This window comes from Macaca thibetana, chromosome 9, assembly GCF_024542745.1.
Source record: "Macaca thibetana thibetana isolate TM-01 chromosome 9, ASM2454274v1, whole genome shotgun sequence".
Taxonomy (NCBI): domain Eukaryota; kingdom Metazoa; phylum Chordata; class Mammalia; order Primates; family Cercopithecidae; genus Macaca; species Macaca thibetana.
In genome coordinates this window covers 120,990,782-121,017,322 of record NC_065586.1, presented here as the reverse complement: position 1 = coordinate 121,017,322, position 26,541 = coordinate 120,990,782, and the positions used below count along the sequence as shown (strand labels likewise).

Genomic DNA, 26,541 nt, shown 5'->3' with positions numbered 1-26,541 from the left:
ACAACAAACTAGCCGGGCGCTGTGGCGGGCGCCTGTAGTCCCAGCTACTCGGGAGGCTGAGGCAGGAGAATGGCGTGAACCCGGGAGGTGGAGCTTGCAGTGAGCTGAGATCCGGCCACTGCACTCCAACCTGGGTGACAGAGCAAGACTCTGTCTCAAAAAAAAAAAGGACATAGCTATGTACACAAATTGAAGTACAATTTCATAAGGCAACTGATTCAATACAATAGCAGAATAAAAGCAGGGCATTAGGTAGTGTTGCTCTATTCTCTAGATACATTGTTGTCTACCCAGTGAGAAAAGCAATCTATGGTGAGTGCTGACATGACTGCCCTAAAAACCTGATGTCCCTAAAAACATCTAGCACCAACTGCAGACATTCCAGAGGCAACTGTACATTTACATTCACACCTCTACCTTTACCACCCTGATTCTCAACCTCAGGTTCCACTACAGATGTCGGGTTTTGGCACAGCTGTCCCCAACATCCTCTCACCACATAAGATAATTTGACTTATGTGAAACTTACACCCAATGGCTATGTCAATATGTTTGCTCAGTACTGTTGATGCCTTAGTTGACATCTGCCCTCTCAACAACTGGATCTTCCTCATTCCTAGTTTATCAGCTCTAAAGCTGACCTGAGGTTGACATTTTTTTCCAACTTTAAATGGAAAAGTCTCACATTTTATACTCAGTGTATATAGTGTAGAGATGGATTTTTTAAAAAACACTTAACATCAACAACCCAAAATACACTGTATCTAACGAAATCTGGGGAACATAAGGCAGGCAGAAAAGGGAAGTAAAGATTAATTTTGAGTACATATGAACTTCTGTTAGTCTTACGGCTCAAGCCTTTTTTTTAATTAACCCAACATAATGTAAACAAGTTTTTAAAAAGTATTTAACATATTTCAGTTATGTTTACACATCAGAATATGGCTATCTCATAGAAACAGGCCTATAATTATAACCTTATGTATAACAGTTCAAAATGACATCGTACAGTTAACAGTAAAAAAAATCTGCTGATAGGAAAGACACAGTCCACATTACCAAGAACCAAATACAATCAACTCTTGGCCCTGAGAATCTAGAAACTTTGCAGGTAGAAACAGCAACTTAATGACAAATCGTTTTGTAAATAAAACAAGGTCAAATCCAATACCGGTCCTATTTGTAGAAGTTTTTGTTCCACTTTTTTTTTTTTTTTTTTTTTTTTTTGAGACGGAATCTCGCTCTGTCACCCAGGCTGGAGTGCTGTGGCCGGATCTCAGCTCACTGCAAGCTCCGCCTCCCGGGTTCACGCCATTCTCCTGCCTCAGCCTCCTGAGTAGCTGGGACTACAGGCGCCCGCCACCTCACCCGGCTAGTTTTTTTGTATTTTTTAGTAGAGACAGGGTTTCACCGTGTTAGCCAGGATGGTCTCGATCTCCTGACCTCGTGATCCGCCCGTCTCGGCCTCCCAAAGTGCTGGGATTACAGGCTTGAGCCACCGCGCCCGGCCTTTTTTTTTTTTTTTTTTTTTTTTTTTTTTTAGACAGAGTTTCACTCTTGTCGCCCAGGCTGGAGTGCAATGGTGCTTGGCTCACTGCAACCTCCACCTCCCAGGTTCAAGAGATTCTTGTGCCTCAGCCTCCCAGCTAGCTGGAACTACAGGCATGCGCTACCACGCCCAGCTATTTTGTATTTTCAGTAGAGACGGGTTTCTTAATGTTGGGTCAAGCTGGTCTCGAACTCCCGACCTCAGGTGATCCACCTGCCTCGATCTCCCAAAGTGCTGGGATTAACAGAAATGAGCCACTGTGCCTGGCTGGCCTTGTTCCACTTTTAAATTGAAGTCAGTGATTAAAATGCAAAGAGATGGGCGGGACCCAGTGGCTCACCCCAGTAATCCTGGCACTCTGGGAGGCTGAGGTGGGTGGATCGCTTGAGCCCAGGAGTAAGATATCAGCCTGGGTAACAAGGTAAAACCCTATCTCTACAAAAAAAATACAAAACTTAGCCAGGCGTGGTGGTATGTGCCTATAGTCCCAGCTACTCAGGAGGCTGAGGTGGGAGGATGATTTGAGCTTAGGAAGTCAAGGCTGCAGTGAGCCATGACTGTGCCACTGCACTCCAGCCTTGCAACCCTGACTCAAAAAAATAAAATGCAAAGAGGTACAAGGATGGCTAGTCATCTAAAGAAGTAAGAATATGTAGAAAAAGGCAGGATCAAGAAGAAATAATGTCATAAAGACAAACATGTTGATTCATCTAACTTGTATGTTTCAAGGAGAGAAAGTATTTCAAATCAGGTGTTCTTATCCTGAGATCCACTGACTTGAAGCAACCTGGGGTTGAAGTGAAGCCCTGATCCCTAAAGGATTCTATGACCTTTAGTGCGGTTTATTGACCTTCACTGTGAGGTTAAAAACCATCACAATGAAGTCTAGTTCATTTTCATCTATAAACCTACATGTACTATAACACCATCTTGTAGTCCAAGTATTCATAGTACACTACTCCCTGCAAAAAAAAAAAAAAAGATTTTAAGAGTGTTCCAAAGGCATACAAGCAATTAAAAGACAATCACACCCAACACAAAAGCTCATAGATATGTAAAGATTCCATTTATATGAATATCCAGAATAGGTAAATCCACAGACACCAAAAGCAGACTGGCAGTTATCAAGGGTTAACGGGTAGGGGTAGGGACCAGCAACTGCTTAATGGGCATACAGTTACCTTTTGGGATGATGAATATGTTTTGGAACAACACAGAGGTAGTGGTTACACAATGTGAATGCATTAAATGCCAAATGAGTTGTTCACTTGCAAAACAGTGAATTTTTATGTTAAATCAATTTGATCTCAGTAAGGAAACTAATAATAAAACCCTTTTGTATCTCCTATTTAAATTTTTTTAACTGACAATCATACTATATGTTGCCCTCAATTTGGAGCAGAAAAATTAGTGGAATAAAATGGAACAACACAGACAGAAGATGGCTCGGTGTGTTTTCATCCCTCATCCTCAGGATGGGAGGAAACTAGAACTAAGAGCTGCTAAGTGCCTACTACATCTGGAGGTCAGAAGGATTCGTCTGCTGGAATATTCTTTTTTGCCAGAACAAAGCTAAAATTGAAAACTCAGGATTTCAGCTGGGCACAGCAAATTATGCCTATAATCCCAACACTTTAAGAGACTGAGGTGGGAGGATCGCTTGAGCCCAAGAGTTCAAGACCAGCCTGGGCAACATAGGGAGACCGCCATCTTTACAAATAATAATTAAAAACAATAGCAGGGCATAGTGGTACATGCTAATAGGGAGTCCCAGCTACTGGGGAGGCTGAGGTGGCAGATCACTCGAACCCAGGAGGTTGAGGCTGCAGTGAGCCATGACTGCATCACTGCCCTCTAGCCTGGGTGACAGACTGAGATCCCATCTTTGGGGGGGTGGGGAATGATATATATAATATACATAAAAATTAATTTTAAAACTCACAATTTCTTGGATATCAATTCTTAGGACTCACAGGTTCATACACCTAAAACTTCCATATTCTTGGGCTGGACCCAGAGGGATTAAAAAAAAGAAATTGGCACTGAGGGAAAACATACAGCTAAGGTATAGTTAAGGCTTAGCTATTGTTCCACACAAAGTTTAAACTTAGTAATCAGACTGAACGTCAAAGTAAGCAGCCCATCCAAATAATTTAATAAAATCAAACATCTAATCTACTCAAAAAAATACTGAAGACTCAAGTCACTGCCTTTGTGAATTACATCACAATTAACTCACAAGGTCAAGAACTGAAAAAAAAACTCTGCTCTCCTATGTCTCTGTCCTTTAACAGTATTACCTACGAACCATAACTTGAAGTATGGAATCAGCTGGCTACATGTAATCAGTTCCATAAAGTTTGCAAATATTTACTACATGACATTCATGTTAAATTAACACCAGTATTTTCAAGGTCAATATGTTTGTTCAACTTCTTGGAGTCACACATTTTTGTGGTATTTTTAACATCTGACTAAAGCTTCTATCATCACAAGATGCTCACACTGTTTACAAATACTTGGAAACAGCAGCTGGTGTTCCTCAGTTACATCTTGTTACAATAAACAGAGTAGCAGTTTTAAAGTCCAGGTATATATTTTACCATTGATGTGTAAAACCTTTGCTTTAACTTAAAAGTTTCCCCTGCCTCCAGTAATGGAGAGACATGAACACAATTAATTGTGGGCAACTTAGTACAAAGTTATGACAAGATCAGAGATACACAAATTTTTATGTATGTATACTTGAAAGTACAGCTATCATGCTGAATGAATTAAATGTTGGTGACTTTGTGCACACATACATATATATATATATACACACACACACACACACACATACATACACACACACACACACATATATACATATTTTTTGTGGGCATGGAGACAGTCTCACTATGTTGCCCAAGCTAGAGTGCAGGTACTATTCACAGACCGATCATGGCATACTACAGCCTCAAACTCATGGTCTCAAGCAAGTGGCTAAGACTACAAATACAAGCATGTGTCAGCACACCCAGCTGTTTTCGTATCATTTTTACTACCTTTTCCCATCCCATTCAAAAAATGCAGAATACAGAAACTTACCCACACAAGCATTGAGGAAGAGCCAATCAGTCTTTTTCATCCTGTTTTTAATTTGCTTTAGTTTTTTAAAGTCTACTTCAAGTTCCTCCTTGCTGCCCACAGCACCAGCCAATTCAATCCTCTGAAAATCCATTTTCACTTCAGAGTCTCGCTTCGTAGCAGGAGGTGATCTCCTCTGGCTATTACCACTACTGCAACTTCCCCTCCACCGAGCTCTGTCTTGCTCATTTATTATTGAAGAAGCCTCTTCAGTCTCTGCCAATTCTATTGCTTCAATGTTATTAGGTCTGGGGTGATCACAAACAACACATCTTTTAGCCTTGGCCCAGTTTTCGTATGTGCAAACAGAGCAAGTCCAGTGCTGTGTCCTAGTGTTCAATTTATTTCTATCATTGTATTCCTCACAAGGATCAACAGAAAAAGCAACTGGTCTTGAGCCAGATCCTGAGGACTGAGGAGATTCTGTAGGACTCCTGGTCCTACGTTGGGATAAGCACTGGGTACATCTGATTGCTCTTGGCCAGTTCAAATATGTACACATGTGGCATGACCACTTATTTGCATTTTCCATGCTATACGAAGATTTAACCCTTGGTCTTGCACTAGAGTCTGGACATATCAAAGGACTACTTCCTCCTTCGGTGCTGGAAGGATCCCAATCTCTACCAACATCACTTGAACCACTTTTAAATGGATCTTCTGTGATAATTGTTCCACTAGGTCTTTGGGCACGACACATAGTACACTTGATTGCAGATGGCCAGTTTTCATACGTACAATATTCACAAGCCCATTTAATTCCACGTTCTGACATTGTGCACTTCTTGAAGTGAGCTGTGTCAGGCAGGAAGCTATAAATAATATAGGACATGGTTATTAAAATAACTACATTCCACCTCCAAAAATATGCTCTCCAAAAAGCATGCCCTTCAACCTACAAAATATAAATTTCTCAAAAGATGCATGTAACATTTTGACATTGAATTATCCTAATTTTCTTTTTTGATTTCCATAGAAACACTGGAGATAAATTCTCAAAAGAAAAAATCTTGGACCTTGGGATTTAATAAAATTGAACTTTGGAATGCAAAAAGAGATAGGCAGGAAATATAAGGAGATTTGATCTAAGAAGGATGAGATTAAAGGGAAGCCACTAATAGAAATGTTTAATTTCAGGGAGGCCATCACATCAATTTAGAAAAGTAACCAATAGTTTAAAGAGAAAAAGGTAGAGGAAACAACACAAACTAAATAATAGCTTAAACACATAACCATTCTCAAATTATGAACACAGATTATGATTCATGAATTCAGAAGATCAAATTTTATCATTCTCACTAAGGGAGAAAAGCAGCTTAAAATGCTAATTATCCACTGTTCTTAATTAGCACAGGTAGTAAAGAAACATGTTAAGAAGTAATGGCTACAATTAACAAAGTAACATTATGAAATAGGTAGTTCCTTGATATTCTGTAGCCTCAAAATCCAGTTCTATTTGGAGCAAAAAGAAGAAGACTGTATCGGGGAAAATTAAATCTGTGGAAGGTCACTGAAATAACTAGTAGCATAATCATTCCAATGTAATTGTGAATGTTCATGATTAAAATATTTTAAATTTTGAATATTTAAAATATACTCAAAATCTAATTCATGGCCAGGGATCGTAGCTCACGCCCGTAATCCCAGCATTTTGGGAGGCTGAGGTGGGTAGATCATGAGGTCAGCAGTTCAAGACGAGCCCAGCCAAGATAGTGAAACCCCGTCTCTATAAAAATACAAAAATTAGCCATGCATGGTGGTGGGCGCCTGTAATCCCAGCTACTCGGGAGGCTGAGACAGAGAACTGCTTGAACCCGGGAGGCAGAGGTTGCAGTGAGCCAAGATCGCACCACTGCACTCTAGTCTGGGCAACAGAGCAAGGCTCCATCCCCCCACAAAAAAAAAAAAATTCAATTCATATTTAAAATATATTCACACTACTTAAAAGAGTCCTAGGATTCAACAATGGGCTAACAATACACTATAATGAAGAAAGACTTCATAATTTAATGGCAACTAATTCATAAATGAAGCAACTTATATAACAAATTTAATGATTTTTTTTTAATGGCTTGAATTTAGATACTGGCCACTTTTCTTAAATACTTTTATTAACTCGGTATCATCCCAACACCTATTTTTCAGCAGGAAAGAGAAAGAAATCCTAGGCAGAGCACAGAAGCTTTGCTCTTTCTCAGGGATTTTTCCTGAACCTAGAGGGTTAAATCTTTCCTTTTTTGTTGTTGTTTTTTTGAGATGGAGTCTTGCTATGTTTTGCCCAGGCTGGAATGCAGTGGAGTGGTGCAATCTAAGCTCACTGCAACCTCCACCTCCCAGGTTCAAGCGATTCTCCTGCCTCAGCCTCCCAAGTAGCTGGGAGTACAGGCGCATGCCACCATGCCCGGCTAATTTTTATATTTTTAGTAGAGATGGTGTTTCAGCATCTTGGCCAGGTTTCTCTTCAACTCCTGACCTCATGATCCACCCACCTCGACCTCCCAAAGTGCTAGGATTACAGGCATGAACCACCGCGCCTGGCCTAAATCTTTCACTTTTGAAGTATACTGTATTATGTTCCTGCCTGCCAAGTCCATACACCATTTATAGTGTGAACTCTGCTAAGAAGAAAAAAAAAATCACTATAAGAATATACACTATTTAATAGCTAAAATAAAAACCACACTTACTAAGATTTTAGTTCCCACGCTATAACCTCCACCTTGCACATGATTAGAATAAAAGTACGGTTTGCAAATCAGATCGAAGACAAGATTCCGTCTTCATGCTGGCTCAGATTCTGACTTCCTCAGGAGATACTGCAAAACGTGATAAGTGGTTCTGTCTGACTGTGAATAGCTATTCCTGTAAAGGAGACCAAAACTGAATTTCACTTGAAGCCTGCTACTTTAGCTAAAAGGTTTTTTAAGGCTTTATTTTTATCAATTCTCTATTTTAACCCTACTCATTTATTTGAACAATGGACAACTATATTTAGAATTTTAATTTAACAGAACAATAAAACTGGCTAATCAACTGAGCTGGTCAGCCAAATTAAACACGGATGAGACATTTTTCTATATAACCTTAATCCTGTGCTGTGTACAAAGGTCTAATATTACCATTAATTTGGCAGTGCTAAGTTAATTCCTACCTCTATTACTTCTATTACTAAAAGGGAAAAGATGATAAAATCCAAAAAAGTAGAAAAAGCAAAATAATTGCTTATATTTAGCTATGAAACCTTCAGCAACTGCATTTTTTTCCCTGATCCAAGGAATATAAAATTATCTTGCTTAAATTTTTAAATTTAGTTTGTATAATGATTACTTACAACCTGATAGCAGCCCAAAAATGTGTGGAAGAGCAGAGAACTATAATCATATAAGCATCCAGAAAGTAAACAATACAGATTTAATGGCAATTTTCATACTCCTCAGGCAGATTCTTTTAGTTTCTCAGGAACGAAATATAAGTTACTTGCTCATGCTACCGAAAATTAAAATGAGCATGTAGAAACTTATTAACAAGATAAATGCCATCCATAATGAACATATATCCAGGGCTACTCTAAGTAATTTCAATATATCTTTTAAAATATTCACATTCAAAATCCATACTTGTTTTGATAAGTCTTACTATGTTTGTAGGCCCAACTAAACAGCCCGTAACCTTACGTTATCTTAGCTAATCTTCATGTAACTAATATACTGGCATAATATAGTTAAATGTCTAGGCTGATTTAAAAAACAAACAAAAAATTGCCATAAAAAATAATCACTGTCATAAATGCCTGGTAAAATAATGGACAGATAGCTGCCTAATTAGCCCACCAACCTCTGAAAATCCAGGTAACTGAGCAATACCAAAACCAAGCTCAAGAGTTTTAAGAGATGTGCCTTATATTAGATAATAAGCACAGTGGCTCAAGTCTATAATCCCAGCACTTTGGGAGAATGAGGTGGGAGGATCACTTGAGCCCAGGATTCAAGACCAACCTGGGCAACATAGCAAGACTCCATCACTACAAAAAAGGAAAAAAAAAAAAACACACACACACACAATTTTTGTTGATGTTGAGACAGTCTCACTCTGTCACCCAACCTGGAGTGCAGTGGCACGATCTTGGCTCACCGCAGCCTCCGCCTCCCGGGTTCAAGTGAATCTCCTGCCTCAGCCTCCTGAGTAGCTGGGACTACAGGAGCATCCCACCATGCCCAGCCAATTTTTTAATTTTCAGTAGAGACGGAGTTTCACCTTGTTGGCCAGGCTGGTCTCAAACTCCTGGCCTCAAGTGATCCACCTGCCTCAGCATCCCAAAGAGCTGGGATTACAGGCGTGAGCCACTACGCCCGTCCAAACAAAAAAAATTCTTGTTTAATTAGCCAGGTGCAGTGGCCTGTGCCTATAGTCCCGGCTACTCAGGAGGCCAAGGAGGCTCATTTGAGCATAGGAGTTCAAGACCACAGTGAATTATGATTGTGCTACTGTGCTTCAGCCTGCCATGACAGAGCAAGACTGTCTCAAGGAAAAACAAAGAAAAAAAATGTAATGATGTATAGTCTTCACTCTAAGGGAACTTGAAACATTGCAGGAATGTTGTTTAGCAACTGCAAGGTAAAATTTATTGAAGAGTGGCTGGGCACTCACACCTATAATCCCGGCACAGGAGGCCTAGGTAGCTGGCTTGCTTGAATCCAAGAGTTTGACACCTGCCTGGGCAACATGGCAAAACCCCATCTCTTCAAAAAAATACAAAAATTAGCCAAGGGTGGTGGCACATGCCTGTGGTCCCAGCTACTCAGGAAGCTGAAGCAGGAGGATCGCTTCAGCCCAGGGCGGTTAAGGCTGCAGTGAGCCATGATCATACCATTGTACTCAGAGTGAGACCTTGTCTCAAAAAAACAAAAACACAAAAGAAAAAGAAAAAAAATTCACTGAAGATTATCTGAGACAGCTATTTCTACCTGTGGTAATTAGTAAACAGAACTAAAAAGTAAGGATAACATCAACTGAACTGTGTGTGTGTGTGTGTGTGTGTGTGTGTGTGTGTCTTTTTTTTTTTGCAGTACTATGAAGAAATTAACAGAGGATACTTTTTCCAGATGTCAAAACATTCCAAAAAGTACATAAAATTATTTCCAAAGTAGCCAGCTCTAAAATTAATACTCTACCTTGAAATAAAACTTACTAAATATCACTTTAAGTATTAAATACATTCATACACCCAAGTAAATTTAGTTTACAAGTTTAATTCTGCATGCAAAGCAGATTTGCAAATTCTATCCAAGGACTCAAATTTCAATTAATTGGTAAAATAAAACCACAATAAAATCTACATAATCTGGGCCTTCATTAAGGAGAACTAGACAAAACTGCTACTCTTAAGACAAATATTCCTTGGTTCAAATGCAATACCAACAGTTTCCATCCTGTGGACCAAGGAGACCAGGAATCCATTTGTGCATCAAGCTCTGCCTGTAGAATGAATAATGTCTCTTAAATATATCAACCATTTACTAGTGCTAAATTTACAAGTACTAAATTCGTAACTGTTTTTAATTATATACTTTCCAATTCAGATAATAATAAGAGTGCACAAGTATTATGGTGTATGTACTAATGGCAGGCGGTGGAAAGGGACTTACGTAATTGAACATTTTTTATACTGTCATGTTTAATATTTGTGAAACAATACTAAACACTGTATAAGAATTATATTTATACTGAAGTCAATTCTTCAAAATTGTAGCTACACTACAAATTTCCCCAACCATCTACTAAACAATATGAAGAACTGAAGAAGTGAAATAATTCTCGGCTGGGCACAATGGCTCACGCCTGTAATCCCAGCACTTTGGGAGGCTGAGGTGGGTGGATCACTTGAGGTCAGGAGTTCAAGACCAGCCTGGCCAACATGGTGAAACCTCATCTTACCAAAAACACAAAAATTGCTGGGCATGGTGGTGGGTGCCTATAATCCCAGTTACTCGGGAGGCTGAGGCAAGAGAATCGCTTGAACCCAGGAGGCGGAGGTTGCAATGAGCCGAGATTGAGGCACGGCACTCCAGCCTGGGCAACAAGAGCGAAACTCCATCTCAAAAAAAAAAAAAAGAAAGAAAGAAAGAAAGAAAGAATTCCCTTCAAGTGCAAACTCAAGAAACAAACTGAGATAAGCTCAACTGCCAGTAGTTTCAAATGATGAGAAGTTATACTACTCAGCTACTCAGGAGGCTGAGGCAGGAAAATTGCTTGAATCTGGGAGGTCTACGTAGGTTGTAGTGAGCAGAGATTGCACCACTGCACTCCAGCCTGGGCGGCAAAGCAAGACTCCGTCTCAAACAACAACAAAAAGCAGCCTTAAAGATTTTTATTAGCTTTATTAATACAAATTTATACTTATTAATATAAATATTAGCTTATTAATATAAACCTGTGGAGATTATTAATATAAACCTGTGGAGATTTACAAATGCTCAGAGAACGTCTTAGGGATATAAAGACGAAAGCTAAAACTAAAAAGGATTTTCCAAGCATGCTAAATTTTCAGGCTTTTAAAATGTTACAAAGTAATTTTGAATTATAAAATTTCTGTAAATAAAAAAGTTTTAAATACTTAAGCCAAAATATCGCACATACTCATCTCTTCTTTTCTCATCAGTTATTCTTTCATCACTGTCTTCTTCACAATAGTCAACAGGAAAAACCACCAGTCTAGAGCAGGATCGTGAAGATCAATGATATGGTAAACCCTTTATCTACAAATCTAACCTCATTTCAGGGCTCCAACAGGTTATCAAATCATCTATTTAACTCCTTATCTTCTTCTCACAACAAACTTCTATCTTGACTTTTCCAGTTTCCATTAATGACACTATTAATACCTCTGCACCCAGCAGAGAACTCAGAATCACCTTAAATTCTGCCTTCTCCCCACAGATTCTTTCTAGCGGTTTCTACCCAATTACTGCCTTTTCATTCCCACTGCCATCAATCCTTTTCCAGTTCAGGTCAGAACTACTATCAAAGCCTTGTAAGCATCTTCCCTTTCTAAATTCATCCAGCTGATTGTTCCACAATTCTCTTTCTGAGGCTCTTCTGCAACAGTAGAAACTCTCATCTCCTTCCTGTAACAAACACACGCACCACACACTCACTCCCAAACATGCCACACACGCCCCTGACTCATGCATGTGTCACCACCACCCAACAATATACACATGAAGGTACTGCCTTAGATACAGAAGCACAACAGACACCATCATTTATAATGAATTCTACATTCTTTAAGGCTCAGTTCAAGTCTCATCTTCATGAAGTTTTCAAATCACTCCAAGCACACTCCAAGCAACCATACTTATTGACATTTGGCACTTTATATTTCCTCTTGGGGCTAGTTTTTGGAACACTAATTCATGTTTTTCCTATGTCACTCACACCCTTCTATTTCCATCCCTCCCTTCGATTTCCAGTCAAACAGCCAGGCTTTCAAAACCCTTTGTTCAGAGATTCCAGTGGCACGGAAGGTAGAGAAGCACCTTGTGTTTAGTAAAACCCAAGAAGAGACCATGTTGAACGACTCGATGAAAGAAAGGAGTAGACCTTGTGAGCAATCTCAGAAGAAATTCTAGAGAGGATGGAATCAACTCCATGGCAGCAAGACCTCAGTAAAAAGTGTCTGCTAGATATAAACTAGGTGTCAAGTCACAGGCACTAGGGCCCACAGTTGGTGGCAGAGCCACAGAACCTGATGGAACCTTGTGGAGGACAGTGGAAGACAATACTATAACCAATGCAGGCAAAATCTGAACCATATGACACCAGGCCTTCCAAGAACATGAGGAGAGGGAGCCCCAAGGATGACTGAGGTTGAATTTCTTGCCGAAGAAGTAGTATTCAAATCAAGTTAATTTAAAGAAAGCAAATGTGGTACCTTCTTTCCATCTGAGTTTTCGGACTAAGATTCATGTTTGATACACTTATTATGTTTTCCTATATCCTTGACCAGATTATAAACTGAGCAAAACCTATTACATTTGTTTTTCCCTCATTTTGTAACACACCAGTTAGGTCCATACTTAAGTATAGAACTACATCAACAAATATCTAGAATATTACACAGCAAGCAGTGACTTCAGCACCTTCACATTCTAGCCCCATTAAAAAATACGTAACTTGTAATTGAATCCCCAAAATTATTAAACACTTTTGCCTCTACAAGTTCAGCATTTGAAATAAAAAGAACTCTTAGGCAAAATACAACAATCACTAAATTATTTGTTAAATGACTTAGTCTGAAGCTCTCTGGTTCTATAATCCACAATTAAACATACTGTTCTAACATGGTTTCCAAGACATTCTCCTGGTTTTCCTCCAATCTCAGTAGCTTTTCTTCCTCAAACTTCTTTGTTGGCTTCCTTATGTTTCTGAATTAAAAAGCCAAGTGCCCCAAGCTTTGGTCCTCTTCTCTCTAACCTCTAACTACTCTGGGGACCTTAGTCAATCCCTGGGCTTTAAATATCAGCTATTTGGTGATAATTTAAAATTTTGTATCTCCAAGTTGGATCTCTCCCCTAACTCAAGATTTGTAAAACCAGCTGCCCACCTGACATCTCAATCTGAATGTTTAACAAGTATCTCACAGTTAACATGTCCAAAACTGAATTCCTAATCAAAATTTCGTATTTCTGAGCCTCAGTTTTCCCATCTACAAATTGAAGGGATTAGACTACTAAGAGCCACAAAACTGTTCAATAAAAGTTTGTTCCTTTCGTCACTGCTCTGAAAGTCTACCATCCTAAAACAAACCTGGCACTGTGGCAACCCATACACTGCTTAACTATTCAAATCTAGCTATGACAATAACACAAGTACAAATCTTTTGCAATCATTATCTTCTAAAAGTCCTAAATTAGTGTGAAATTGTATGTAAATAATCAATAATTAGATATCAAAAATGAGCTGGCATTCCCATAAAAAGAGGTCACTATTATCTATAGCATCTGTATCAAATGAGTAGATTTGAACTAAACATACTGTACACTTCCTAGGAATTTGTGGATAAGTTGGACAAAGTAAAATTAAATAACACCTGCCAGGGTGACCTTGGCCTTATCAGCACTATGCCTTAATTAACTGAGGTGACAACCCTCTACAGCTACAACTAACTTCATTCCAACCAAACCTAAGTCTTCAAAATATAACAAATTTAAATGTTACATTTTAATCTGTCAAGGCTACATTAGAAAAAACTGTAATAAAAGTTACAACTCTAATATTCTGTTTCCTTTTAAACCACTAGACAATTAGCAATCCACTGACTAGAAGGAAAGAAGATCTAGAAGAAAAAAGTTAACTTATATTGTGTCAAATCTAGCATGAAACAATATTAATGCTCTTTCTGTTCATCTTATCATCTCAGGAGGAGCTCTAGCTCTTTACATACTTACTCTATCTGAACACTTCAGCTCCTCAATCATAACAAGAAAGTGAGGAGGAGTAATACAGATAAGTCTTGAGCTTCACTAGAACCTATCTTAGAGCACAGCTCCTTTACACAGTTTGAGACATCCTAGGTCAATCAGGTACCTTAAATCACAATCCCAAACAAAACTAATGTAACAACCTAGAGCAACATTTACCAAAGATTTACCATGCGCTCAGAAATATGGAAAGATGTAACTAGACAAAACACTGTCCCTGTGATCAGAGAACCTGCAATCTAATTGGATGAAAGACCAGTTTTCTTAAACATGTATGGAAATGGAACAATTAACTCCAAAAATACACGTCAATCCAGCATTTAAACAATAAAACGACGTTTGCAAGAACTACGAACATGCTACTTCATTCAGAATTTAATTTCTGTCGGCCAGGTACGGTGGCTCACACCTGTAATCTCAGCACTCTGGGAGGCCGAGGCAGGCGATCACGAGGTCGAGAGTTTGAGACCAGCCTGACCGACAAGGTGAAGCCCTGTCTCTACTAAAAATACAAAAAAAATTAGCCAGGTGTGGTGGCGCGCACCTGTAATTCCAGCTACTCAGGAGGCTGAGGCAGGAGAATCGCTTGAACCTGGGAGGCGGAGGTTGCATGAGCCGGGATTGCACCATTGCTCTCCAGCCTGGGCAACAAGAGTAAAATTCCATCTCAAAAAAAAAAAAAAAAGAAGGAAAACTGATTAAGTTGGACTTCACTGATACTTAAAACTTCTGCTCTGTGAAAGACACTATCAAGGCAATGAGAATACCAAAAATCAGAAAAAAAATTTGCAAAAGATAAATGACTGTTATCTAAAATATACAAAGAACTCTTAAAACTCAACAATAAGAAAACCACTCAACTGAAAAATGTGCAAAAGATCTGAACAGACACTTCACCAAAGAATATATATAGGTGGTAAATAAGCATATTAAAAGATGTTGAACATCTCTTCAAACGCGGGGGCGGGGGAGGTGGCTCGCGCCTATAATCCCAGCACTTTGGGAGGCCAAGGTGGGCTGATCACCTGAGGTCAGGAGTTCAAGACCAGCCTGGCCAACATGGTGAAACCCTGTCTCTACTAAAAATACAAAAATACACCATACATCATTAGGTAATTACAAATTAAAACAATGAGATACCACCACATACTTATTAGAATGGCTAAAATCCAAAACACTGACACTACCAAATGCTGTCAAGAATGTGGAGCAACAGGAACTCTCATTCACTGTTGGTGGAAATTCAAAATGGTACAGTCACTTTGGAAGACAATTTGGCAGTTTCTCACAAAAATGTACTTTGGTCATGTGATACAGCAATCTCACTCCTTGCTAATTACCCAAATGAGTTGAAAACTTATGTTCACACAGAAATCTACACATGGATTTCACAGCAGATTCATTTATAACTGCAAAATCTTGGCCAGGCACAGTGGCTCATACCTGTAATCCCAGCACTCTGGTAGGCCGAAGTGGGTGGATTCTCGAGGTCAGGAGTTCAAGACCAGCCTGGCCAACATGGTAAAACCCCATCTCTACTAAAATTACAAAAAATTAGCCAGGTGTGGTGGCAGGTACCCATAGACCCAGCTACTTGGGAGGCTGAAGTACAAGAATCACTTGAACCCAGGAGGCGGAGGCTGCAGTGAGCCAAGACTGCACCACTGCACTCCAGCCTGGACAACAGAGCAAGACTCCATCTCAAAAAAAAAAAAAAAACCTTTACACCCGTATAGTGTGGGAAATTTTTTCTAATTGCAGAAAGTTGGAAAGAACCAAGATGTCCTTCAGTAGGTGAATGGATAAACTGTGGCACATTCAGACAATGGAATATTATACAGCTCTAAAAACAAATGGGCTATAAATCCACAAAAAGACATGAATGAACCTTAAATGCATATTACTAAGTGAAAGACAACCTGAAACAGTTACATAATGAATGATTGCAACTATACAACATTCTAGAAAAGGCAAAACATGAAGACAGTAAAAAGATCAGGTGGATTGCAAGAGTTAGAGGGAAGGGATAAATAGAAGAGCACAGAGGAGTTTTAGAGCAGTGAAATCACTGTGTGCTATTATGAAAGATACTTTTCATTATAAATTTGTCAAAGCCCATAGAATCTACAAACAGAGTGAATCCTAATGTAAATTACGTACTTTGGGTGATTATGTGTCAATGCTGGTTCATTAATTGTTAACAAATATACCACCCTGGGGAATGATGTAGACAGTGGGGAAAACATGGGGGCAGCAGGTATATGAGAACTCTCTGTACTTTCTGCTCAATTTTGTTGTGAACTTAACACTGCTCTAAAAAAAATAAAGTATTCTTAGGCCGGGCGCGGTGGCTTACACCCATAATCCCAGCATTTTGGGAGGCCGAGGTGGATGGATCACCTGAGATCAGGAGTTCAAGACCAGCCTGGTCAATGTGGTAAAACCTTGTCTCTACTAAAAATACAAAGGTTAGCCGGGAGTCGCGGTGGGCGTCTGTAATCCCAGCTACTGGGGAGGCTGAGGCAAGAGAATCATTTGAACCTGGGAGGCAGAGGCTGCAGTGAGCCAAGACCACACTACTGCACTCCAGCCTGGGCAACACAGCAAGACTCTGTCTCAAAAAATAATAATAATGGAAAGTATTTAAAAGGACACAGGGCTGGAGTGGTAGGAACCACTGCTGTAATCCTAGCACCTTGGGAGGCCTAGGAGTTTGAGATCAGCCTGGGCAACATAGTGAGACTCCATCTTCACAAAACATTGTTATAAAGTTAGCCGGGTATGGTGGCACACGCCTGTATTCCCAGCTAGGCGGAAGGCTGAGGTGAGAGGATCACTTGAGCCCGGAAGGTCAATGCTGCAATGAGTTATGATCACACCACTGCACTACAGCCAAGAGACAAAGCAAAATCTTGTCTCCAAAAATTATATATATATCCTTAAGATGGCATAAAAAGCCCTTCATGGCTGGTTTTTGTTTTGTTTTGTTTTGTTTGTTTGTTTGTTTGAGACGGAGTCTCGCTCAGTCGCCCAGGCTGGAGTGCAGTGGCGTGATCTCAGCTCACTGCAAGCTCCTCCTCCTCCTGGGTTCACGCCATTCTCCTGCCTCAGCCTCCCAAGTAGCTGGGACTACAGGCGCCCACCCCCACACCCGGCTAATTTTTTGCATTTTTAGTAGAGACGGGGTTTCACCATGTTAGCCAGGATGGTCTCGATCTCCTGACCTCATGATCCGCCCGCCTAGGCCTTCCAAAGTGCTGGGATTACAGGCGTGAGCCACCGCGCCCGACCAGTTTTTGTTTCTTAACAGGATCTTACTCTGTGGCCTAAGCTAGAGTGCAGTGGCATGATCACGGCTCACTGCAACCTCAACTTCCCAGACTCAAGCGATCCTCTCACCTCAGCCTTCAGAGTACCTGGGACTCCAGGCACCCACCATTACACCAAGTTATTTTTTAAATTTTTATTAGAGACAAGGTCTCATACATTGTCCAGGCTAATCTCAAACTCCAGGCCTCAATCTTCCCGACTCAGCCTTTCAAAGTCCTGGGTTTACAGGCATGAGCCACTGTACACAGCCACAATTAATCTTTTAAGTATCTTCTCAGCTACTCTTCCAAATATATATATCAAGAATATCCTACAATATTTCCCTTTAATAATATATTATCTTTCACTAAAGCATAGAAATGTACTGTACTACAGAAAACCAGTTTCATCTCTTGATATTTATATCTAGTTCTCTCACATACATGAAAAGGTACCGGACCGGGTATGGTAGTTCACGCCTGTAATCCCAGCACTTTGGGAGGCCAAGGCAGGCAGATCACCTAAGGTCAGGAGTTTGAGACCAGCCTGGCCAACATGGTGAAACCCTACCTCTACTAAAAATACAAAAATTAGCTGGACGTGGTGGTGGGTGCCTATAATCCCAGCTACTCAGGAGGCTGAGGCAGGAGAATTGCTTGAACCCAAGAGGAGGCAGCTGCAGTGAGCCAAGGTTGCACCACTGCACTCCAGCCTTGGCGACAGAGCGAGAGTCCACGAAAGAAAGAAAGACGAAGGAAAACGAAGGAAAAGAAGGAAGGAAATGTACTGCACTTCCAAAACGTGAGTCTGAGTCCCTCTCCCTCTCTTACATCTGAAATACTAGCCAAATCCTTAGGACCCAAGCCTCTCATCTGAAAAAATAGGGACAATAATGGCTTACTTATCTTTAAGTAGAGAGCTAAAACTGATCACTTCAAAACCCAAGTCCTATAATTAATAGCATGAACACTTGTCAGCTTGACATAACATCAACTTAAGTTTTGTATGGAGCTTTAGGTAAAGAACACTAACTTCACTGAATACTCAGGTACCTTCCCTCCTAAAGTACCCCACATCTCCTTTTTTTTTTTTTTTTTTTTTTTTTTTGAGACAGAGTATTGCTCTGTTGTCCAGGCTGGAGTGCAATGGCAGATCTCAGCTCACTGCAACCTCTGCCTCCCAGGGTTCAAGTGATTCTCCCGCCTTAGCCTCCTAAGTAGCTGGGACTACAGGCGTGTGCCACCACACCCAGCTAATTTTTGTATTTTTGATAGAGACAGGGTTTCACTACGTTGGCCAGGCTGGTCTCAAACTCCTGACCTCATGATCCACCCGCCTCGGCCTCCCAAAGTGCTGGGATTACAGGCATGAGCCATGGCACCCAGCCTCCATTTTTATGAATAATAATCTGTGTCGGCCAGGTGTGGTGGCTCACACCTGTAATCCCAGCACTTTAGGAGGCACAAGTGGGTGGACCACAAGGTCAGGAGATCGAGATCAACCTGATCAACATGGTGAAACCCCGGCTCTAACAAAAATACAAAAAAAATTAGCCAGGTGTGGTAGTGTGCACCTGTAATACCAGCTACTCAGGAGGCTGAGGCAATTGCTTGAATACGGAAGGTAGAGGCTGCAGTGAGCCGAGATCTCGCCACTGCACTCCAGCCTGGGTGACAAAGTGAGACTCCGTCACAAAAAAAAAAGAATCTGTGCCTTCAGGAGAGGTGAAACATCTCATCTAGGGTCACAGGCTAGCAAGTGAACCCCAGTTCTGACTCTAGTGCCCCCTCGCTAATGCACCACAACCTTCCATGATTGTAAACACATTGCCCAAGATTATCAGGTTACAAAACAGACTAGCTAGCTACCACTCATACTACCTCCTAAACAAGTCCCCACAAATTTGCTTCACTCTAGACTCCCCTGCTATACCCCTATTCCAAGCCACCACTATTTGTCACTTCGATTACTGCCGAGATTAAGTGATATAGCACTTCCACTCTATCCACCATCCTTACAGAGAATAAAATTAAAACTCCCCAGCTTTACTTACAAATTTTTACATAAGGTGACTTTCTTTCTGTTCCTTTTACAAGTCAAGATCATTCTCCCTTTAGGGGCTTTGTATTAGAAATCTCCTCTGCCTAGAATGTTATTTCCCCAGATTTTCCACATGTCATTCTTGTCATTGAGATCTCAGTTTAAATGTCACCTCCTCAGAAAGATTTTCTCTGACCACTCAGGCATTCTCCATCACATCACCCTACTTTAATTTTCTGCATAGCACTTATCACTATCTGACATTTCTTTTTGCATTTGTCTCTCCACACTAGAGTGTAAATAGAACACAATTACAGCAAAGACTGTCTTGTTCACAGGTGTATCCCAATATCTAGTATATGTGCTTTCTAACACACTTAATATTGAACACATTATATGTTTTATATGCAATCATCTTTTCAACAGTATTTTATGTAATCTTTCAGAAAATCCTAAGCAACTTCAAATCACACAGCAGATGCCCAATAAAAAAAAAAAATTTGCTAAAATAATTTCTATGAAAACAATGCCTTCAACACTTCTAATATATACCACAAATATCCCTGACATATCTTCCCAATACACACTTACAGTTGCACAGTTGGGGAGGGATGGGTAATGGCTCTTCACATCTGTAAAGATGACCCACACTTATGGAGATCACTCCTCCCCTCTAATTCCCAGCCCCGGGGGGAAGGTGAGGATCAAGTGCTAGGAGTGCCTTTCCAACCTCATTCGCATGCTTCGGCTACACCGCAACCTCTGCTAGTCCCTAAAGATGACATGTAATTTTCATGTCTCCATGCCTTCACTCGTAACAAGACGCTTGGCTACTCCTATTCCCCTTCTTACCCAGTTTTATATACCTAGAAATCTGGTACTCCTCCATCAAGGACCAGCTCAAATGTTCCCACCTCAGTAAAGCCCACCCTGACCAACATCAATCTCATGCTAAATATAGTCCTTTTACTTTTTTTCTTTTTTCGAGACAGTCTTGCTCTATCATCCAGGCTGGAGTGCAGTGATGCGATCCTCAGCTCACTGCAACCTCCACCTCCCAGGTTTAAGCAATTCTCATGCCTCAGTGTCCCAGGAAGCTGGGATTACGGGCATGTGCCACCATGCCCAGGCTAATTGTTGTATTTTTGGTAGAGATGGGGTTTCGTCACGTTGGCCAGGCTAGTCTCCAACTCCTGGCATCAAGAGATCCGCCCGCCTCGGCCTCCCAAAGTGCCGGAATTACAGGCATGACCCACTGCGCCAGACCTTTAATTCCTTTTTTACCACTTCAAAACAAACTTCTAAAATAGTTCTTAGTTTACTGGATTATGATTTGTTTCTAACACTCAACTGTGAAAAATTCATTATGTCCCTAAACATTATCTGCATGTAACCATTGCTTATTAATCATTTAGTCAATAAAAAGAAACTTAATATTCTGCTGTTATCAAAAGACAGTATTCCACAAAAAGTTTAGCTAGTTCTGAAAACTGAACTAGTTCCTGTTTAAAAATAAACTTTAGCTCAATTAAATACCAAAAAGTGACAGTAATTACCCACCACAAACAAAAGAGGAAAGGATTTAGAAGTGGTTTAAAAATCACAGAAGTGATGTCTTCAGAATTCCACACACGAGTGTATTGTTACAACTTTTACTGTGCAACACTAAGAGAGACCCTTTCCTTCTGCTGCAGAATAGGGATAATTTCTTCATATATCCAGGGAATCCTGCCTTGCAATAAATCAACTTACAGTTGAGAATAATTACAGTGATGGCCTGCATAACCATGTGTCGATCAAAGACAGACTATATGTGACAGTGGTCCCATAAGATTACATAACAAAGCAGAAAAATTTGCCTTGTGACATCAAAGCCATCATAATGTCATGGCACAACACATTCATTACTCATACATTTGTAGTGATGCTGGTGTAAACAAACCTACTGTGCTGGCAATCTAGCTATGTGTAGCATGTAAAATTATATACAGTACATAATATCTGATCATGATAATAAGTATGTTACCAGTTTACTATACTTTTGATTGTTATTTTACAATGTTAATCCTACTTACTTTAGAAAAAAAAAAGTCTACTGTAAAGAAGCCCTAGGCAGGTCCCTCAGGAGGTATTCTAGAAGGCATTGTTATCATAGATGATAGCTCTATGCATGTCATTGCCCCCTGCAGACCTTCCAGTGGGACAAGATGTACAGGTAGAAGACAGTGATACTGATGATCCTGACCCTGTGTAGGACTAAGCTAATGTGTGTCCTAGATTTTAACAAAAAAAAGCTTAAAAATAGAAAAAAGCTTATAAGGTAAGGATCTAAAGAAAGAAAATATTTTTGTGCAGCTACACAATGTGTTTGTGTTTTAAGTGTTACTACAAAAGTCTAAAGTTTTTTTAAAAATTAAAAATTTATAGAGTTAAAAAGTTACAATAAGCTAAGATTAATTTATTTTTGAAGAAAAATGTTTAAATAAATTTAGTGTAGCCAAAGTGTTCACTGTCCATAAAAGTCTAGAGTGGTGTATGGTACGTCCTTGACATTCATTCATCACTCACTCACTGACTCACCCAGAGCAACTTCCGGTTTTGCAAGCTCCATTCATGGTAAGTGCCCTATATAGGTGCACTATTTTTTTTTTTAAATCTTTTACGTTATATTTCTACTGTGCTTTTTGTATGTTTACGTTTACACTCATGAACACTTACCTTTGTGTTAGAAAAACACCACAATATTCAATACAGTAACATGCTATACAGGGTTTATGACCTAGGAACAACAGGCTACAACCCATGGCCTACTGCTAGTAGGCTACACCATGTAGGTTTTGTCTAGACTCTATGACGTTCGCACAATGACAAAATCACCTCACAATGCATTACTCAGAACATTTAAGCTATACATGACTGTGCACTGCTAAAACTAAGTGTATTTCAACAAATGGTGCAGGGACAACTAGACAGCCACATGCAAAAAAACTAAGTTGGACCTCTGCCTCAAATTATACGCAAAGCTCAATTCAAAATGATCAGAGACCTAAATTTGAGAGCTACAACTAAGAAACTCTTAGAAGAAAACATAAATTGTCACGACCCTGGGTTAGGCAAAAGCACAAGTGACAAAAGAAAACATAGGTAACTAGACTTCATCAAATTAAGACTTTTGTGTTTCAAAGAACACCATAAAGAAGGTGAAAAGACAACCCACAGACAGAAGAAAATATCTGCAAATATAGGTAAGGGAATTGTATCCAGAATAAAGAACTCTTGCAAAAAATCACTAACAAAAAGATAAATAACCCAAATGAAAAATGAGGAAAACACTTGATATAAACACTTCTCTAAACAAGATATGCAAATGGCCAATGAGCACACGAAAAGATGCTCAATATCATTAGTCATCAGGGAAATGCAAATAAAAACTAGGAGATGCCATTCCACTAGAATGACAATTAAAAAAAAAAAGACAATAGCAAGTGCTGATTAGGATGTAGAGAAATGGAACTTACATTGATGGCAGAAATGTAAAATGAGCTGGGTGCGGTGGCTCACGCCTGTAATCCCAGCACTCTGGGAGGCCGAGGCAGGCGGATCACCTGTCAGGAGTTCGAGACCAACCTGGCCAACATAACGAAACCTCGTCTCTACTAAAAAAATACAACTTGAAAATACAAAAATTAGTCAGGCATGGTGGTGCGTGCCTGTAGTCCCAGCTACTTAGGAAGGTGAGACATGAGAATCGCCTGAACCCAGGAGGCAGAGGTTGCAGTGAGCTGAGATCACATCACTGCACTCCAGCCTGGAAAGACAAAGTGAGACTCTGTCTCAAATTAAAAACAAAGTAAAATGATGCAACCACTTTGGAAAAGAGGCAGAAAGTTCCTCAAAGGTTAAACATAATTAGCACATGACCCAGCAATTCCATCTGTAGGTATATACCCAAGAAAACTAAAAACTTACATTCACACAAAAACTTGTACAAATGTTCACAGCAGCATAATAGCCAAAAAGTGGAAAAAAACTAAATGCCCATCAATCAATGAATGAACAAAATGCTGTTTATACAATGGAATACTAGCCAGCCATAAAAAGGAAGGAAGTACTGACACAGGCCACAACATAAACCTTGAAAACATTATAAATGAAAAAAGCAACATAAACGGTCGTATATTGTACAATTCCATTTATGACGTATCCAGAACAGGCAAATCTAGAGAGATAAAGTAGATTAGTAGTTGCCAGGAGCTGAGGCAAGGGGGAAATGACTTCTTAATGAGTAGAGTTTCTTTTTGGGGTCATGAAAATGTTCCAGGATTATATAGTGGTTGGTAATGGCTGTACAACTCTATAAGTATACTAAAAACTACTGAATTGTATACTTTAAAGCGGTGAATTTTATTTTAAAGGGGTGAATTTTATTGTACATGAAATACACCTCAATGAAGCTGCTTTTTTTTTTTTTTTTTAGAAAAAATTGGAAAGATATGCAAGTGATTCCAATTAGTATCTTATGCATTCAAGTATTTTTTATTTATATGAATTAAAACTACCCACATTACAGCCAGGAGCGGAGGTTCAAGCCTGCAGTCCCAGCACTTTGGAAGGCCGAGGCGGGCGGATCAGCTGAACTGAGGAGTTTGACACCAGCCTGTGTAACATACCAAGACCCCGTCTCAAAAAAAAAGAGACCACCCACATTAAAAATTGACTTGACAAAGGATGAAAAATCAAAACTGGGGTGTGTTAGTTCAGGAGTGAGGGGGACAGTTTGCCCTCAATATGTGAACAACAAAAATAACAAAAATTCTTTTTTTTTTGTAAGAGAGAGGGTCTTGCTATGTTGCCCAGCTATATGGTTTGGCTCTGTGTCCCCACCCAAATCTCATCGCTAATTGTGATTCCCATGTGTCGAGGGAGGGTTCTGGCAGGAAGTGACTGGATCATGGGGGTGGTTTCCCCATGCTGTTCTTGTGATACTGAGTGAGTTTTAAGGAGATCTGATAGTTTAAAAGCGTGGCACTTCCCCCACTCACTCTCTCTCCTGCCTTGTGAAGGAGCTTGCTTTCTCTTCGCCTTCTACCATGATTAAAAGTTTCATGAAGCCTCCCCAGCCATGAGAAACTGTGAGTCAATTAAACCTCTTTTCTTTATAAATTACCAATCTCAGGTAGTTTTTTTTTTCTTCCAAGGCAGGCTGGAGTGCAGTGGCACGATCCTGGCTCACTGCAACCTCCACCTCCTGGGTTCAAGCAATTCTCCTGCCTCAGCCTCCCAAATAGCTGGGATTACAGGCGCACGCCACCATGCCCAGTTAATTTTTTTGAATTTTTAGTAGAGACAGGGTTTCACCATGTTGGCCAGGCTGGTCTCAAACTCCTGACCTCGTGATCCACCCACCTTAGCCTCCCAAAGTGCTGGAGTTACAGATGTAGTTCAGCTCACTGCAACCTCTGCCTCCGGGGTTCAAGCAATTCTCCTGCCTCAGCAGCCCAAGCAGCTGAGACTACAGGCACGTGCCACCATACCCAGCTAATTTTTGTGTTTTAAGTACAGACGAGGTTTCACCATGTTGGTCAGGCTGGTCTTGATCTTGTGATCTACCCACCTAGGCCTCCTAATGTGCTGGGATCACAGGAGTGAGCCACCGCGCCCGGCTGGTAGTTCTTTATAGCAGTGTGAAAACAAACTAATACCCAGGCTGGACTCGAATTCCTGGGATCAAGCAATCCTCCCACCTCAGCCTCCCAAGGAGCTGTGACTACAGCCACATGCCACCACACCTGGGTAGTAGTTTTTTTCATTACTAAAATATTTAGGGCCGGGCGCAGTGGCTCACCACAACTAAACACAAAAATTAGCCAGGCAAGGACGGGCGCGGTGGCTCATGCCTGTAATCCCAGCACTTTGGGAGGCTGAGGCAGGCAGATCATGAGGTCAGGAGTTCGAGACCAGGCTGGCCAACACAGTGAAACCCCATCTCTACTAAAGATACAAAAAAATTAGCTGGCCATGGTGGCACGTGCCTGTAACCCCAGCTACTCTGAAGGCTGAGGCAGGAGAATCGCTTGAACCCGGGTGGTGCAGGGTGCAGTGAGCAGAGATCGTGCCATGGTACTCCAGCCTGGGCGACAGGGAGAGACTCCATCTAAAAAAAAAAAAATTTAGCCAGGCATGGTGGCATGCATCTGTAGTCTCAGATACTGGGGAGGCTAAAGTGAGAGGATAGCTTGAGCCTGGGAAGCCAAGGCTGCAGTGAGTTGTGATCATGCCATGCACTCCAGCCTGGGAAACAGTGAGACCCTATTAAAAAAAAAAAAAAAATCTAACCTGGGCTCAGGGGTTCATGCCTATAAATCCCAGCACTTTGGGAGGCCAAGGCAAGAGGACTGGCTGGGCCCAGGAATTCAGACCAGCCTGGGGGCAATATAGGGAGACCTTGTCTCTACAAAAATTTCTTTAAAAAGCCAGGCACAATGGTGCACACCTGTAGTTCCAGCTACTTGGGAGGCTAAGGTGGGAGGACAGTTTGGTGAGCCATGATCAGCACGGCACTCTGGCCTGGGAGACAGAGCAAGACCCTGTCTCAAAAAAAAATTTGTTTAATCTAATTAACTAGGCAGCAGAAAAAATATCAACTTTATATTCAATTTACCTGGCCAACCCCCATTTTAAAATTCAAACTTAGGGCTCCTGTCAAAAACTTCATGGAATTAACCAAAATACCACCCTTCCAAAAAGCAAAGAATGCTTACGGATCCAGATTTTTCAGGTAGTGAAATCACTGGTGTAATTCTATGAAAATGCCTTTTACAAATCTAGTAGCCTAAGTAAAAATGCCTAGTATTTCTGAAAAGTTTATGAACAGTCATTTTAACTTCGATGATGCTAAAAGGTTTCTGACACTTGAAAAAATGAGTTTTTATATACTTTCTAAAAATCAATTTCAAGGGAAAAAATATTTTACTGAACTGGAGAAAGAGGACAAGTTTCCACATAGATGCAGTAGGTAAGTCAAGATGGTTTAGT

At 40.4% G+C, this 26,541-nt stretch overlaps 2 protein-coding genes across 4 annotated transcripts in view; one reads left to right on the top strand and one right to left on the bottom strand.

Annotated features, from left to right (window-relative positions):
- EEF1AKMT2 (EEF1A lysine methyltransferase 2) overlaps positions 1 to 26,541 on the top strand; it is a 331,933-nt gene that overhangs the window by 130,663 nt on the left and 174,729 nt on the right. The window lies entirely within an intron of this gene.
- ZRANB1 (zinc finger RANBP2-type containing 1) overlaps positions 1 to 26,541 on the bottom strand; it is a 70,770-nt gene that overhangs the window by 39,851 nt on the left and 4,378 nt on the right. Inside the window, exons 2-3 of one of the 3 annotated variants that reach the window (XM_050803727.1) lie at positions 7,366 to 7,540; positions 4,640 to 5,490 (exon numbers count right to left, since the gene is read on the bottom strand). In XM_050803727.1, coding sequence (XP_050659684.1) covers positions 4,640 to 5,490; positions 7,366 to 7,406 — 892 coding nt within the window. In that variant the 5' untranslated portion in view covers positions 7,407 to 7,540. Of the gene's footprint in view, positions 1 to 4,639; positions 5,491 to 7,365; positions 7,541 to 26,541 lie in introns of those variants that run through there. The other 2 variants (XM_050803728.1, XM_050803729.1) reach the window with 2 other exon arrangements.